The 14,913-nt window shown below is 38.5% G+C and overlaps 1 protein-coding gene across 1 annotated transcript in view; it reads left to right on the top strand.

Moving 5' to 3' along the window:
- Nucleotides 1–6,349: 6,349 nt before the first annotated feature.
- sgsm1a (small G protein signaling modulator 1a) overlaps nucleotides 6,350–14,913 on the top strand; it is a 35,470-nt gene continuing 26,906 nt past the window's right edge. The window contains exons 1-2 of the mRNA XM_067609601.1: nucleotides 6,350–6,422; nucleotides 6,554–6,597. Of these exons, the coding sequence (XP_067465702.1) occupies nucleotides 6,404–6,422; nucleotides 6,554–6,597 (63 nt within the window). The 5' untranslated portion in view covers nucleotides 6,350–6,403. The remainder of the gene's footprint in view (nucleotides 6,423–6,553; nucleotides 6,598–14,913) is intronic.

Consider the following 14,913-nt stretch of genomic DNA (forward strand, 5'->3'; position numbering starts at 1 on the left):
TAGATTACAGCTTTTCTCAGTTGCTTTGGCTCAATCCTCGAATGACAAAAAATGTGACAAAATTCTTCACATTTTGTTACTTGTGCACAACAGAAAGAGCATTTCTCATTCTTTGTTACCATTTGCGCATTTAGGCAAATGTCTACAAAATTGTCTACAATTTGGACAATTATTGGGTGTATATGTCTTTGTGATCACATAGACTATGTTTCTTCTCAGTTCAATAGTTTTACGCTCAAAAATATGTGAGAATTATTTCATTGTGTGAGTCATCACATGCAGAATAGTCCATCTAATTGTCAAAATCTACTGAGCCCATGTTTCATGAATTGTACTGATATGGAGTGGTCATAAAGTCCGATAAATTGATAAATTAGTCTTCAGGTGAGAATGGGAAGTTCCTCACATTAATCCACCAATGGTACATGCTGTCCAGTTAGCTTACAGGTGTAAGTCATGGGTGTAAAACACATTTATAGAGCTTGAGGACAACAGAGTTACTACAGGTTGTTAACATGGAGGAGCTGCTCAGATGAACAGTGGACGGGGGCGATAGAGGTGTAAAGTATACAATCATTGAAATCAAATGCTTGCTGCAGTGGATGCTGCTTGTGATGACATAACAGCAGAAGCGTGCAGAGGATGGTTGCAGCATACAAGACGATTCTTCCCCTGTTTCATTGCAAGAGAGAACATTAGATGTGATGAGAATCTGTGGTCAAACAGACAGGAGTGACAGGATGATTCCCAGCACTGTAACTTCACCTTGTTACTCCTGCACATAGTTTAGTATAGTATAATTTTCAGTTCTTTGTCTGCTCACTGTATTGTACTGTGTTGTGTGACCACTGCAGGACAATAAAATAGTTTTTCCTCACATTACATTACAAATCAAAGTGCTCTTTAGCTTCACAAAGTGGAATTTGAAACCTTGCACTCTTGAAAACAGCATCTGAAGTGAAGAATATACACAATGGCATTCAGTTTGCGTCAGAAAAATAACCGTCTAATACAGCAGGCATTCATTGTCAATGAAAACATGAAGGACAAGTCTGTTTGAAATAAGGAGATGAGGAACACAAATTCACACAATGTCAAAGGAATGTCTCATTTTGGTGGTAATGACTTTTTCATTGACACAATAACATGAATTAAAGGTTTTGAGTGAGTTACGGCCTTTCGCAGGTTAACTAAAGTGTTTTGTTGCACATATGAGGTGTTTTGGGAAATGCATCTTCAGTGCTGAGAACTTAAAAAATGTTCCAAGAAATGTGCCAAAGCAATTGACAAAAACTGTAATATGAAATGTAGCTTTATACAATTCCTTCATCTTTCATATCATTTGTCAAAATGAAGAGTTTTTGGCAAATTATAATTTCATCCAAATTTAAGGAACAGGTGGTTCATCAAAGTAAAGGCCGATGTTACAGTAATGGTTATCAAGAGTGTCATCTCCACTATTCATCATTCAGACCTCATCGTGGACTGTCGTCAGCTTTATTGCTGCAAATTACACTCCCACAGTCACAATATGTGCCAGATTATTATTTTGACTTTCAGGAAGTGAATGAAAGGAATTTAAAAGCAAATCATATTATGAGAAACAGTAGGATCAATTTGGGTTCTAATACCAGTCCAGCAATATATTAAAATTAGCAATTAATGTTCTGCTAAAGCATTCACAGCTTCTGCATACTACCAAACCTCAGGCCTCTTTCAGTAAAATTATGAGTTTATGGCAAAAATATAATTGTGTTTAATCAACAGGTTGCTGTTTGTGGTTGTCAAGATTTATGTCTGTAGTTCATCATCCTTCAATAACTACGATGTGACATGTAGAGCTCATTAATCACCAGTCTGTAATACAAGGCTCTGAAGGTATGATTTTCCACAAGATTTTCTTGCCCTTCATAATAAGAAATAATTTAGGATCAATTTTAGTTTTCATAACATTCCAATATTATATGAAAATCAGGGATCACAGTTCAGAAAACAGTCTCACCACAAGGTCCATTTAGTAGCCGTTCTGGGGCTTTGGGTCATAATCACATGGTCTTCATCAGCTGATGAAATTGGCCCAGCTGTAATTTCAGTGTTTTTCTGAACACTTTGAGGAAGTCTCATCCATTTTGTCTTAAAATATCAGATTGAAAGATCATTCTTGATGTTGAAAAGAGCACTTAAGAAAACCACAAGGTCCATTAGTAGCTGCTCTGGGGCTTTTGATCATATCATTTTGTTATTGTAAGCTGGTCTTTAACATGTTCAGTTACAGGGAAAAACTCTTTGTCTATAATTTCTCATCGTCCATTTACTCTTCACAAAGTAAAGTTTATAGTTCATAGTTTATAGATCAGACGTCACAAATTGCTTCAGGATAATAAACAAAAATAAGACATAAAATACAGTCACAATATAAAAGTAATAAATAAAATGGAGATAGAATAAATAAAACTAAACAAAGACAAGTTTAAACATGTGGGTCATAACTAGGAAAAAACATCAAACTGGTAAAAAGGCAAGTAAACCTTTGAGGTATACAAAGACCAACGAGCAGGCAGCCCATTTGAAAAGTTTAATACAAAAAGCTATAAAAAGCATATTGAGCCATCTTGACTTCCTGATCTTATGATAATATAGTTTGGTGAAGACAGTAGAATAAAATCACAGCAGCTAAACTGCACTCATTAGGAAAAACCTAATAAAATGACTTTGTAATCAAATCCACTGCTTTTAGCACTGAGCAGTTCGAAAAGGCTGCTAACTGGATATTCAGAGTGCAGCGGTCACGCAGGTCTGTGAGTGGAGAGAGTGCCTCAAATGAAGTTAGTTTGGGAAATGGATATGACACAGAGATAGGACAGGAGGCAATCCATCGCCATCATGAAATTGTCTGAAACTTAAAAGCCAGATGGCAGTCAATCTGGCCTGTTGTCACATGATTTGTTGTCTGACTGTGTCACCTGAAGCTGGAGTATAGTGAAATGCAGATTGTTAGTTTGATAACAATGTCAGTTTCAATTGCTTTTGTTCATCTGAATCAAAGAAGGTACAAAATATAAACACGTATATAAAGTGTCTATATAGATAGATAGATAGATAGATAGATAGATAGATAGATAGTCTTTTTTTCAGTTCAGATTCCACCAGATTCAACATGCCGTCTCATCGCAGATCTTGGATGGGGAGGAGGTAAACAATCAGCCGGGGGAAGGAGCCATGGTTGCTCAGCCGAGGTGCGGGGCCCCCCTGAGGGCCATAAGCTTAACAACAAACCATATAGCAGTGGCCTTCTCTAGCATACAATCCTGTCAATCTGCATTGGCACACATGGGCAGAAGAACATCAGACTGACAGGAGCCTCTATCACATGCCCTGGTGCCTGTTAGAGCACGTCGACTCTAATCACACATGGACATGTGCATGTCGGCCCTGCACACAGACTCTGCTGACGGGCAAACAGATGAAGATATGACACAGCATTGTTATTTCTGAAACTGTTGATTTGATTTTAGCTTTGGACTCCTTTCACTGGTATCAATAAGGTCCCTGTGTTCTGGTGGCACCCACTGTAAATCCTTCTAATCTCTGTTGTCTCCTGGGCCGATAAAAGTTCACTGGAATTGGGCTTTTCAGCATCATTTCACATAATCATGTCTATGTGTGTGTTCAAGTTATTGATTTTACTCTTCCACTGTGACTGATGCCGTTGTTGTGTGTTGTTCTTTGTGCTGTAGGTTTCCCGTTGACAAGCAAGCAAAGGCAAGCTGGAGAAGAGCTCTGGTGTGCTGTTTACTCGGGCAGAAGTCCTGATATGACATTTAACAAGACATGCTATTACCACATATTATCTAAAGCCAGAGCAAGGTGTGAGTCATCTCAGCGAGGGAATCCTGGGTTGAAAAGGATGTTTGTCAGGAAAATAGAAGGGACTGAGGTGCAGCTCTCACAAGGACACATTAACTGCTGCACTGTGTTTTTAACTAGAATCACATTTGAATGTTTGTACACTATATTCTAGTAATTGTGCTGTGGTGTGGTATTATCATGTAAAATTGTAGGATTAAAGGCCTCAGCATGCAATTCAGGCTCAGGATTAGGAGTAAAACCAGGCTTGAGTTAGTATGTATCCATCCTGACATGTTCATCCACAGATGGATCCGTGGGATTTTGTTGTTACTGGTACTGAAACCACCATGAAGGCAGCTTTGGGGTTTTCCAGCCCTGCTCCTCTCAGTCTGTCATCCCGTGTTATCACTCCATCCTCTCACCACCTGATCTACCTGACAGCTCAGTCCTCCAGGCAGAACTGGACTTTATGGCCCAGAGACTACACAGTCCGGAGCACTGAAGCCTTTTAACTCAGTGACTCAGATTTTAACTGACTCAGATGGTGGTTTTTCTAAATTTGTTCTCACTCATATGAGACACAAAATTGTTACCATGTTTCACTAAAAGGTGTGAAAACAAAAGCCACTTATACTTCTCTTTTTTTTTATCATGGTCATCAAAAATTACACAGTCGCCATCTTCTGGACAATATGATTTATACCTTTTTCTTAAGCATTGTTGACATGCTTTACAGGAATAAGTGGAATAATGTGTGTCACATAAATGAATGAATTTTTGGCACATTTACACAGTTTTCTTCACACAGTTTGAACTCAGTGTTTGTTTGTCTTGAATGTATCCAGCAGCAGCTGCTCTGCAAGTGGAGCGAAGGGTTTTGAAATGCAGCAGAGCATCAGGGCGTCCAAAGTGCAGCCCAGCATGGACACTGAACCACATTTGGACTGTAGGTATCCTGAACCCAAGTAATTGTATAATACAAAAATAAAAAATGAGGTAGATCAATAGATAAATGAATAAATGATATGACTAAATAAATCTATAAAATAGCTATAAAATCAGGTGGTTTGCAAGTACTGTATGTAACTGGCTCAAGGCAGAACTTTTATCTCCCAACAGTAGTTTCATATTTTGACCACAAGATGGCAGAATGACAAAACGTTTCCATATCAGGGAAATTCACAACAAGCTCAGAACTAAGACCTGCCTTCATATTATGTTATATTTTTGTTTTCAGTTCATGATTTTTCTATTCTTTTTGCAGTTTGTATTGAATGTCTTTATAAAAAAATTATTTAGAAATATAACAGATCACATCACACTAGAGTGTTGTGTAATTGCCTGAACTGATACTGAAGATTAGTATCAATTAATTACAGTAATTCTGTGTACTAATACTTTTACACCTGCATTTACAGATTTTTTTGGCTACTTGGATTCAGTGGAAACAAACTGTGAATCGAACAGACATATTTTCATCTTTTACATTCATATGGATATGATATATGACTCATGTTTGTGTCCATCTGATGAATGATGAATATGTATATCACACGTGCACACAAACACTGATGAATTTTTAGGGGAATAGGTATCTTTTTAGCTGCTAAATGCTCCACTGTGTTCAACAGCTATCCATTAACTTTGTCTGTCAGCTGTTTGTTGCTGAGCAGGTAGAGTACAGTGGGCAATTTTGCTAACCCCCCCCCCCTCAAAAAAAACCCATCTGCCTGTTGCAGCTGTGAGAGCGATGAGAATGAACCAAACACATTAAACCAAACAACAGTAAAATTGTGTGCCAGAAAATCTAAACAATGAGCTGAGGGCACCTGCAGAACCAGGTGATAGCAGGGACTCATTATTAGCTAACTGTCACATTTCACACAGCAATTTGATCCAGTGCTGAGTGATATGGACAAAATCAAATATCATGATATTTTGACCAAATACCTCAATATCGATGCAACGATATTATATGGAAGACTATTGGCGCTTTCACAAAATATTTACATTTTTATATTTTATATTTTTTGATAAATAATCATCAGTAATGTGGATATAATGAATGAGAGGGTAAAGACAAATAATAGAACAGCTAGAACAGTTCACAAAGTTCAGATTACATCACTTTACTGTACTGCAGCCTTTAAAACCAGGAAAAGACAACACTTTACGATACACATTACGATATCCAAAATCCAATAGTCTCATATCACGATATAATAGATATATTGCCCCTGATTTGATACATTATTATTATTTTAAAAAATCAATTATAGCTGCTTTAATGTGGGCAGCTGTATTTCAAAGACAGTATAAGCAGCTTTAAAAGCTAGAGAGCTGTTTTTCCTTTGAATATAGACTGTTACATTGATGCTTAAATTACATACATTGAATGAAGGCTGTTATATTGATGAGTAAACCACCCAGTAGAAACACCTGCATGTGTCTTTAAGAGGCGTGTGTGAAGAGGAGGCGGAGTCCTGATCCACAGTGTAGCAGCCAACACTCAGCTGATGGGAGGGGTGTTGCTTGCAGACAGGAGACAGGATCCATGGCAACAATCATGGCAGGTGGGAGCAAAATTAATCTAATGATAAATATATTTACATCATGTTTGAGGTGCTTTGTAAATGTGGTGGCAGCTGAGTCTTGATCAGCTGCAAAAAATGTCCTATATGAGACTGTTTGTTCTGTGTTTTAGAAGCCGAGACCCGTCAGAGGCTGCTGCGCACCGTCAAGAAGGAGGTGGGTGTTTTCAGCTCAGCAGTTATCGAGTCGGAAAAACAAACACGTTTTTGTTTGTATGAAGCTGTACAATTCACACTGCACACAGGGAGGATTCCCAGGTGATCTCTACAGTAGTTAAAGAATGGTGGGATACTTATCTGTCTGAACTGGATGTGCAGTCTTTTTCTCTAATGATGACACCTAAGATTGATTATCTGTATCACAAGCTCTTTGAAATATTATAAAAACAAGCCCACATTAAATATTGGGAAACTAATAGTAAATGCAGTACAGTTAATTGAGTTTTTTTCTATTAAAAAATAGCATTATTCCTCGTTCAGTGGTCCCTGTTTGTGCTGCAGCTCAGTAATTATTCGGGTGGAGAAGCAGAAGGAAACAGATTGTCTGTCTGGTGTTTGTGATGTTTATGGCAGAGGAACCCAGCAGCCTTCTGCCAAGCCATTTGGTGGTTTCAATAAGACACAAACTGTGTGTATTTGTGTGTGTGTGTGTGTGTGTGTGTGTGTGTGTGTGTTTGTGTGTGTGTGTGTGTGCGTGTGTATGATGCATACTTAGTTATAGTGTGCTGAGTGGAATCAAATATGGTAAAGGCTCAGTTGGTTTGTTCAGCTGGTTTGCAACATTTCATTGTCACTCATCATCATTTGAGGTTATTGTAGTTACACAGATCTCAGTAAAGATCAAATGAAACGTCACTAAAGCTTAAAGGAGAATTCTGCATCACGATTTTGGGTCCCATGATATGACATAATGTGACTGCTTGCATCAGGGTGTCACTTTTTTAGAATTGTCACATTAAGTCTGTCATCATAAGATGGAAGTGAACAGTAGTGATGCTGCAAAGCGCAAGTTGCATGAGCATTCATTTGGAGGAAGATGGATGGTGATTTGTTATACTTTTGCTAATACTTTTATTGGTTTTTGTCAATTGCAAAACAACCCAAGCATTTTAAAGTTTAAAACAGTCTCACCAGATAATAATATACCCTCTCTGGACCAGCTTATTATACTGTAATATCATCACATTTTCTGAGATTGTTTAGTCTTATTGTGGTCAAACTGTCCTACACAGTTTATCTGTCTATGTGTCCAAAAGTCCAATACTTTTGGATTGTAGCTGTCAGCGTTAACACCAACATGTAATACTAAAATATGACTATTTTCATGCCAAAAACACAACAAAGTATATAGAAGCTTATTCTTGGTAAACCTCTGAAACTGCATTTAGACCACATGGCACCAGTTATTCATTAATCTGTCATCAAGACGTGTCTTAAGTCCTTCCTAAGTCAACTAGCTAGTTTATGTAAACACAAAATCACTGTAGCATCACAAGCTAAAATAACTTCTAAAAAAGAAGAGTTTTAGAGGGCCAAGATATATATCTTAAATATTAAAACTATATTAAATCTGTTTTGTTTATGAATGCTTACATGGGGAAATATATACGTTAGTTTAGAATGAGAGGGAAAGGATTTAGCTAACCTACGTTAGCTAAATGACCTTATTTGGCATATGTTTTGTAATTTGAGGTATATTAATAATTAATATGATTCTACAAAAGTGTACAAAATATGTCAACCATATTACCCTTTCTACTCAATCTAAATGAGCTAGCTATATATTAGCAAGCTAGTGTTAGCCTTGTCAGTTGGTTCAGTTAGCTACCCAACTGTCAGCTACACCTGGCAGTTACTGTGTGTAAATATTTAACAACATTTATACCAAAGAACTAGTTTGGGTGGTACAACCCATTTTATTTTACTGATGTTTAAGTCTTAGTTCAGCTAATGCTTGCATTAAAACTAGGTCAAATTTGAATTTGCCAACAGCTGGTGCAGTGAACTAAAACTAAATAATAGAACCACATTCAAATGTTCAACTGGAGTGTGATTAAATATTTAAAGTTGAACCAATTCAGCTTCAAACAAACTTCTGTATGTCACATCCACTGAATTGGAAAATATTTAATTGATTTTTGATGAAAGATGAATATAAGCCTGGCATATCAGTGAACTGATAACTCCATTGTGTCTCCATTGTCCTGCAGTAGTGTGTACTTTGTTGTCTGTTGGCTGAGGTTTTGTTTCCCTCTGTTTGTTCAGAGAAGGGTTAACATTTACACATTCACACACCTTGAAGCCTTAAAGATTCCCAATACAACCTGAGTATCAGTTGTAATGGGGCTGTTACTCATTCACTCTTCCTGACCAGATTTCCTGAGTCCAGACTGTTTTTTTTTGTTTGTTTTTTTACCTTCGTTCAGTTAACAACTGATGGGTTTTTTTCTATTTGTTCAATCTCAGATTACCTCATAAATTACAAGACTTTATTTCTGCCCAATAAACAAAGATAAAAATCACATCTCAGATCTTGTGAAAGGAGGAATGTAGAGACTTTAATCTGATTTGTTTTCCTCCGAGTCCTGTTTGCAGTCTTATCAGTAAAGACCAGACCCTTCCCATGATTAACCCTGCCTCCTGTGTGCTGACAGGACCTTGCTGAAATTCATTCACAGTCTTCACTGCGTACCACGAATGCAGCCGGTGATTCAGTCTGTAGATGGTCCAACGAAACAACTTGTTAGCATGGCAGCTCACCTTTTTCACAAATAGCACTTAATGAAGGAATGACTTTATAGAAAATCAACATTAATCTAGATTAATTAACAATCAATGGATGTTTTTCGATGATTTTTAAATGTATTCATTCCCTTTGAAGAAAACATAGATTTAGTTGTTGTTTTTGCCATTAGTTTATGATTATTATTACTCTGTGTGGGTTATACCATATGGTGTCTCTATGCTGTGTGTTCTCACGCTCTCCTTGTCCAGCTGGTTATTTGCCATCAGTCTGTTCAAATGTACCTGGATGTGGGCCATTATCCAGAGAGTGCAGGACGTCTGTGGCAGCAGAATTACCTTCTGGCTCAAAATTGGTTTGAATGAGATCTCTTATTTGCTGTAGCCTTGATACAAAAAAAACCCTGTCTGTCTGTCTGTCTGTCTGTCTCTCTATGTTCCTCTGATTGTACCTCTAAATCAAGCTCCTCTCTCCGCCTTTTGTATATCACACGTGCATACAAACACAAATACACACCTGTGTTTGCTAAAGGAGAAAGAGGGAGAGGAAGGGGCTAGAGACTATTAAAATACATACAGGACACAGAGATCTGCACCATTTACTTCCCTGCGTTGCTTTTTTTCTTTAAGGCTATAGCTGCTTAGTCAGGATAAGGTTTCAGGCCGTTCTAACAGAATGTCAGATAATCCATAGTCTGTGTTTTCTGCTTACTGGAGATTTTAAGATTCCAGATAGCATATTGATAGAAAACATTAATACAGAGTTGATTCATACTGCAGGAACCAGCTGTAGGGAAACCATCACATATTATTATTATTATATATTATATTATTGTTGTCATAGATATTGATAGAGATTATTACACTGAGATTGTCATACAGTTTTTGACTTTTCTAAGTGAATGTACTTATAATCAGGGTTTGGTTTCGATAAGACAGGATTACCTGATTGGACTGAGAGAGATGCATTAATATACATATACAGACCGTGGTTTGTATGGCTTGAATAAAAAGAGGGTGTCGGCTTGACAGTTAAGATAACGCTTAATAAACTGGGCAACCTTGTGTGAGGGGAGTGTGGAGCCTCCTCTTTCTGTTGACATCAGACACTAAGCAGCAGCATTGTGGTTCACCTCTGTTGGCGATGTCATCATAAGAGTAGGAAAGCCGGTTTGTTTACAAGTGTTTCACAGAGGAATAATCACATGTGCTTGTCGTTGGTCTTGCTTGAACTGGAAAAGGATTTCTTTATTTGCACATGCTCATTTATACATCAATCAAAGGTCATGACATCAGTGTAAGAGCAGACCTTAACAACATCTTAGCCTATAAGTTAACACCCCCACTTGTTCTTATACTGTACAAGCCATACTCAACTGTATCAGTTACACATGCATGCAATTAAACACTTCACAACTGTCTGGCAGTTCACATTTCAAACATTTAACCCACAAATTTTTTAGTCTTGAACTTTGTTACAGGCTTAGTCAAAACATCTGCATTCATGTCTGCTGTTGGACAATATTCACAGGTTATTTTACTACCACTGAGTGCAAACCAAATGAAATGATACCTGCTGTCAACATGTGACGACATACTCAGTTCTTTGACAGAGCAATTGCACCTTGGTTATCTTCAAAGTTTTCTACTGGTGTGTATTGGCACTCACTATCCATCCCATTCAATAACTGTACAAGATACAAACTTTCTTGTGTGGCTACAGCCAGCGTCATATAATCTGCTTCACATGTAGATAAAGCTACTGTTGGCTGCTTCTTACATTTCTATGAAATAACAGGGCCATTTTTAGTTAAACTAAAGCAGTTCCCTGTTGTGCTTTGTCTGTTATTTTGATCTGCTGCCCAATCAGCATCACTTTTTGCTACAAGTTTGAGTTTTTCTTTTCCGTTCTTGTAACTCAACTCCTGGTTTATTGTACCCTTCAAGTACCTCAACATGTTTGGTAGTTATCCAGTGTTGTTCCTTTGGCTCTGGTAGGTATTGTGACAGCTTGCTGACAGACTTTGATCAGGTCTTGTACATGTCATTACATATATCAAGCTGCCTAACATTTCCTCAACAGGTTCACCATCACCATTAAAATTTTGTTTCTGTTCACATGTTGCTAACCTTGTCTTATACCAAACCTCTCCAGTATCTTTGTTATCTACCTTATTTGGTTCATCCTTACTTCCCCTCCTCTCTGTGTAAAATCAATGCCTAGAAAATGCTTAGGTTTCCCAAGATCCTTCATCTTGAATTTAATTTTGCTCTCAACATTTTTTTTCACACCATTGAGTGAGTCACTATCACTGGCAGAGATAATTAGATAATTGACACAAATTATCAGAACTATCTCCATTATTCAGACTAAAAACTGTCTGAGTGTCATTGTCACTCTCTGAAGTTTCAATTTGAGGCTCTTGTGTCTCTTTTAACTGTGATCAGCCATCTTGGCTTCTGGCATGGGGAATATAAATCTCTTCCCATGAAGATCATCATCACTCATTTGCAGATCCGTCTGAGTTTGGCGTTCAACTACACTTTTTGTAACAAACTTCATTAACCTGTGTTTAAGGACTCTCCCTATGTCTGGGTAGTAGACTAGGGATGATGGGCTACTTTTGTCATACCCAACAAAGATCCCCTTTTTACATCAGGAGTCTAACTTTTTTTTTGTCCTGTTTATACGCATAGCAGACTGATCCAAATACCTTCATCTTTGAAAGATTAGTCTTCCTCCCTGTCAACATGTAGTGTGGAGTCTCTCCTACACGTCTTTTGTAGCACTTGTTGAGAATTACTGCAGCAGTCATTACAGCACACTGTATGTCCACAACTTCTTTGGTAAGTTGCTCTCAAGTAGCATATATCTTGCTATTTCAAACAGTGTTCTCCAATTTCCTTCAGCAGTCCCATTTTGATGGAGTGAATAAGGTGCTGAAGTCTCATGTCTTATGAGCAACTTACAAGCTTACTGAGCAATGAATGGAAGTCTTTTGCTGTGAACTCTGTGCCATTATCTGACCTAAAACAATTTATTTCCCCATAAGGGGTCAAGTCAGCAATTAACTTTTCAGTGGCTTTGACAGCATCACTCTTTGCATTCAGGAAGTACACAAACACTGCCCCTGAATAATCATCAGTAAATGCTCGAGTGTATCTAAACCCATCTTTTGCCTCCTGCTCTATTGCACCAGCTAAATCAGTATGTACAACCTCAAGTGCTGCTTTTGCTCTTTCATCAGGCTCTTGGTTCCTACTCTGAGCAAATTTCCCTTTTGTGCTGACTTCACAGTTTAGGCTAGACTTATCAATCTTACCCTTGAATTTCATTCCTTCTGTTACATTCTTCAACTTTGACACATCCTCATAACAACAGTGAATATCATAACACCAATGACATCCATCATCATTTTCATCATTTACAGTGTTTTGATAGTCAAGTCTATCGTACTCTTTGATGTCAAACTACCATCCTTGTGGATGAGCTGGTCACACCCTTGTCAAAAGTTGACTGAAGCTCTGTTGACCATTGCTGCTTTGACAGAGAAAATGTCCTGTGGATACGACGGTATGTACAGCACCTTCATCAGCATTCTATTCATCTGAAGACCATCGCTGTTTTTCAGGCAGACCTCACATCACCTCTCCCTAATGTGACACTGCTTGTTCTTGTTCCATCAGCCAACTCCAGGAAGTGCTTTTCCGGCTGGAAAGTCTTGCCAAACTTGCTAACACTACTCAATGTCCATGATTATATGTGATGTTGCTCCTGTATCAACCATCAGCCCTTTCTGTTTCAATCCACGAACCTGTCAGTCCCTTATTTTGAATGCAAATGTGTGGTCCTCAGCGTCGGATGCTTGTTTCACGTTGTCTCTCCTTTTTTGTCTGCAATTTGTGTCTGTATGAGTGGAGCTCTTGCAAAAACCGCACCATCGTCTCTGTTCTATACCCTCACCAGTACATTCCCAGGCTTTATGCCCTGTCTGACAGCAGCTGTAGCAGGTTATCTCTGAACACTCTTTATCTCGCCCCCTCACCCAGCCACCTTCCATCATCATATTGTCATCATTCAAGTTGGCATTAAACTTCTCGGCTCTCGCATAGCTCCTCAACTTGGCTTTGAACTTACCAAAAGTTATCTTCTCATCACCCTGTGTTATGGGTTCCATGCCACTGGTCTGACAGCCCATTATTCCATAACCCCAATAGTTCAAAAACTTCCCATTGGACTGAAAGCCCATTAATCCGACAGCCCTTTACTCCGAAAACAAAAGCCCACTGCAAACCTTTCAGAATCAATGCAATCAACAGCCCGTCGCTAAGAGTCTCTTCAGCATTTCTCAGTGCTGTAATAGCCGTCTCTGCATGAATGATGTAGTCTGTAACACTCTCGTTGGTGGCTTTCTGGAGAGATGTTAGCTCTGTATGGAGGCTAATCATGCGTGGCTTCCCTTTGCTTGCATAATGGTCCCTCAATATCTGCAACGCTTTTCTCTCATCGTCTGCTGCTTCTTTCATAATCAGGGGAAAAACTTCTGTCATCCAAAACCTGTATCAATTCAGCATAGACGTCTTCATTTTTCTTAGCATCCTCATTCTCCTCCTCCTCATTAGGCTCTGGCTAACAAGGATTCAATATGGTCCCCTTTAGTCCTAGCAACTGCAGATGGCCCAAAAACTTGGTCCTTCATAACTCATAATTCTTTTCATCTCAGTAAGAACATAACTAGTGCCATCGGCTTCCAAGTTCCCTCCTGTTGGTGCTGTCACCATAAGGACAGGAAAACTAGTTTAATTACACATATGTAATGGAGGAATGATCACACGTTAATTTCAAGTCATGACTGAAAGTTAAGTTTTAACTTTGCAGACAGTGGTTGACAAAACAGTCTCATCAGGATTAAGCCAACATAGAAAACAAGTCCTCGAAGTGTTCAGAAAACTGGAAATTTGAACATCTACAAACTCATGACAACCGGGCAGCTCCATCTGCTCAGGAAGATTGTATGTCACGATCACAGCACCAGAACGCTGTGTCCACTGTTTCAGGTTGTGTTGTGGTTGCATTGATTTAGTGGCGGGATCACGTTCACTTACCCTTTTTAATAGCTGATCAGTCTATTCATTCATTCAATTGTTATTCTAAATAATATCGTCATAATTCAAACGTCTAACTGCAGTTAATAACTTTAAATGAAAACTGCAGCTCCGTGCACATGGATTAACACACGTAACAGTGATGGTTTTTCTTCTTTCTTTTTTTTTCTCCGTTGTGTGTGTGTGTGTGTGTGTGTGCGCGCGCGCTCCTCTCGTTCATCACAGTGTGGCCACAGAGATGATGAATAATGAAGGGTGGATGTTAATGGATGGGGCTCTCTCCCTGGCTCTTATTTCTTGGCTCTGCTGTTGCAGGAGTTAATTGGAATACTCTGAAGATCTTTTATCACTCTGGCTGATGCCTTCAGTCTGCGGTGGTTAGTTAGAGGAGATTCATCAGGCTTTGCTGCTGCAACACAGACATTTAATGACTTGTCACATCACGCACATTGTTTTATCTGTGAAATGCTGTGAAAATCTATTTTGTGTGGTGGTGTTTTAGCTGATTTAAATGGTGATCTTTTTTGGATCTAATATTCTTTAATGATACCAAATTAACGCATGATGACTCTACATAGCTGGAAGATCTTTGAAATGATAAAGGCACGGTGCGTCTAGATATTAT

The sequence above is a fragment of the Thunnus thynnus genome, chromosome 2 (genome assembly GCF_963924715.1).
Source record: "Thunnus thynnus chromosome 2, fThuThy2.1, whole genome shotgun sequence".
In the NCBI taxonomy this organism is placed as follows: domain Eukaryota; kingdom Metazoa; phylum Chordata; class Actinopteri; order Scombriformes; family Scombridae; genus Thunnus; species Thunnus thynnus.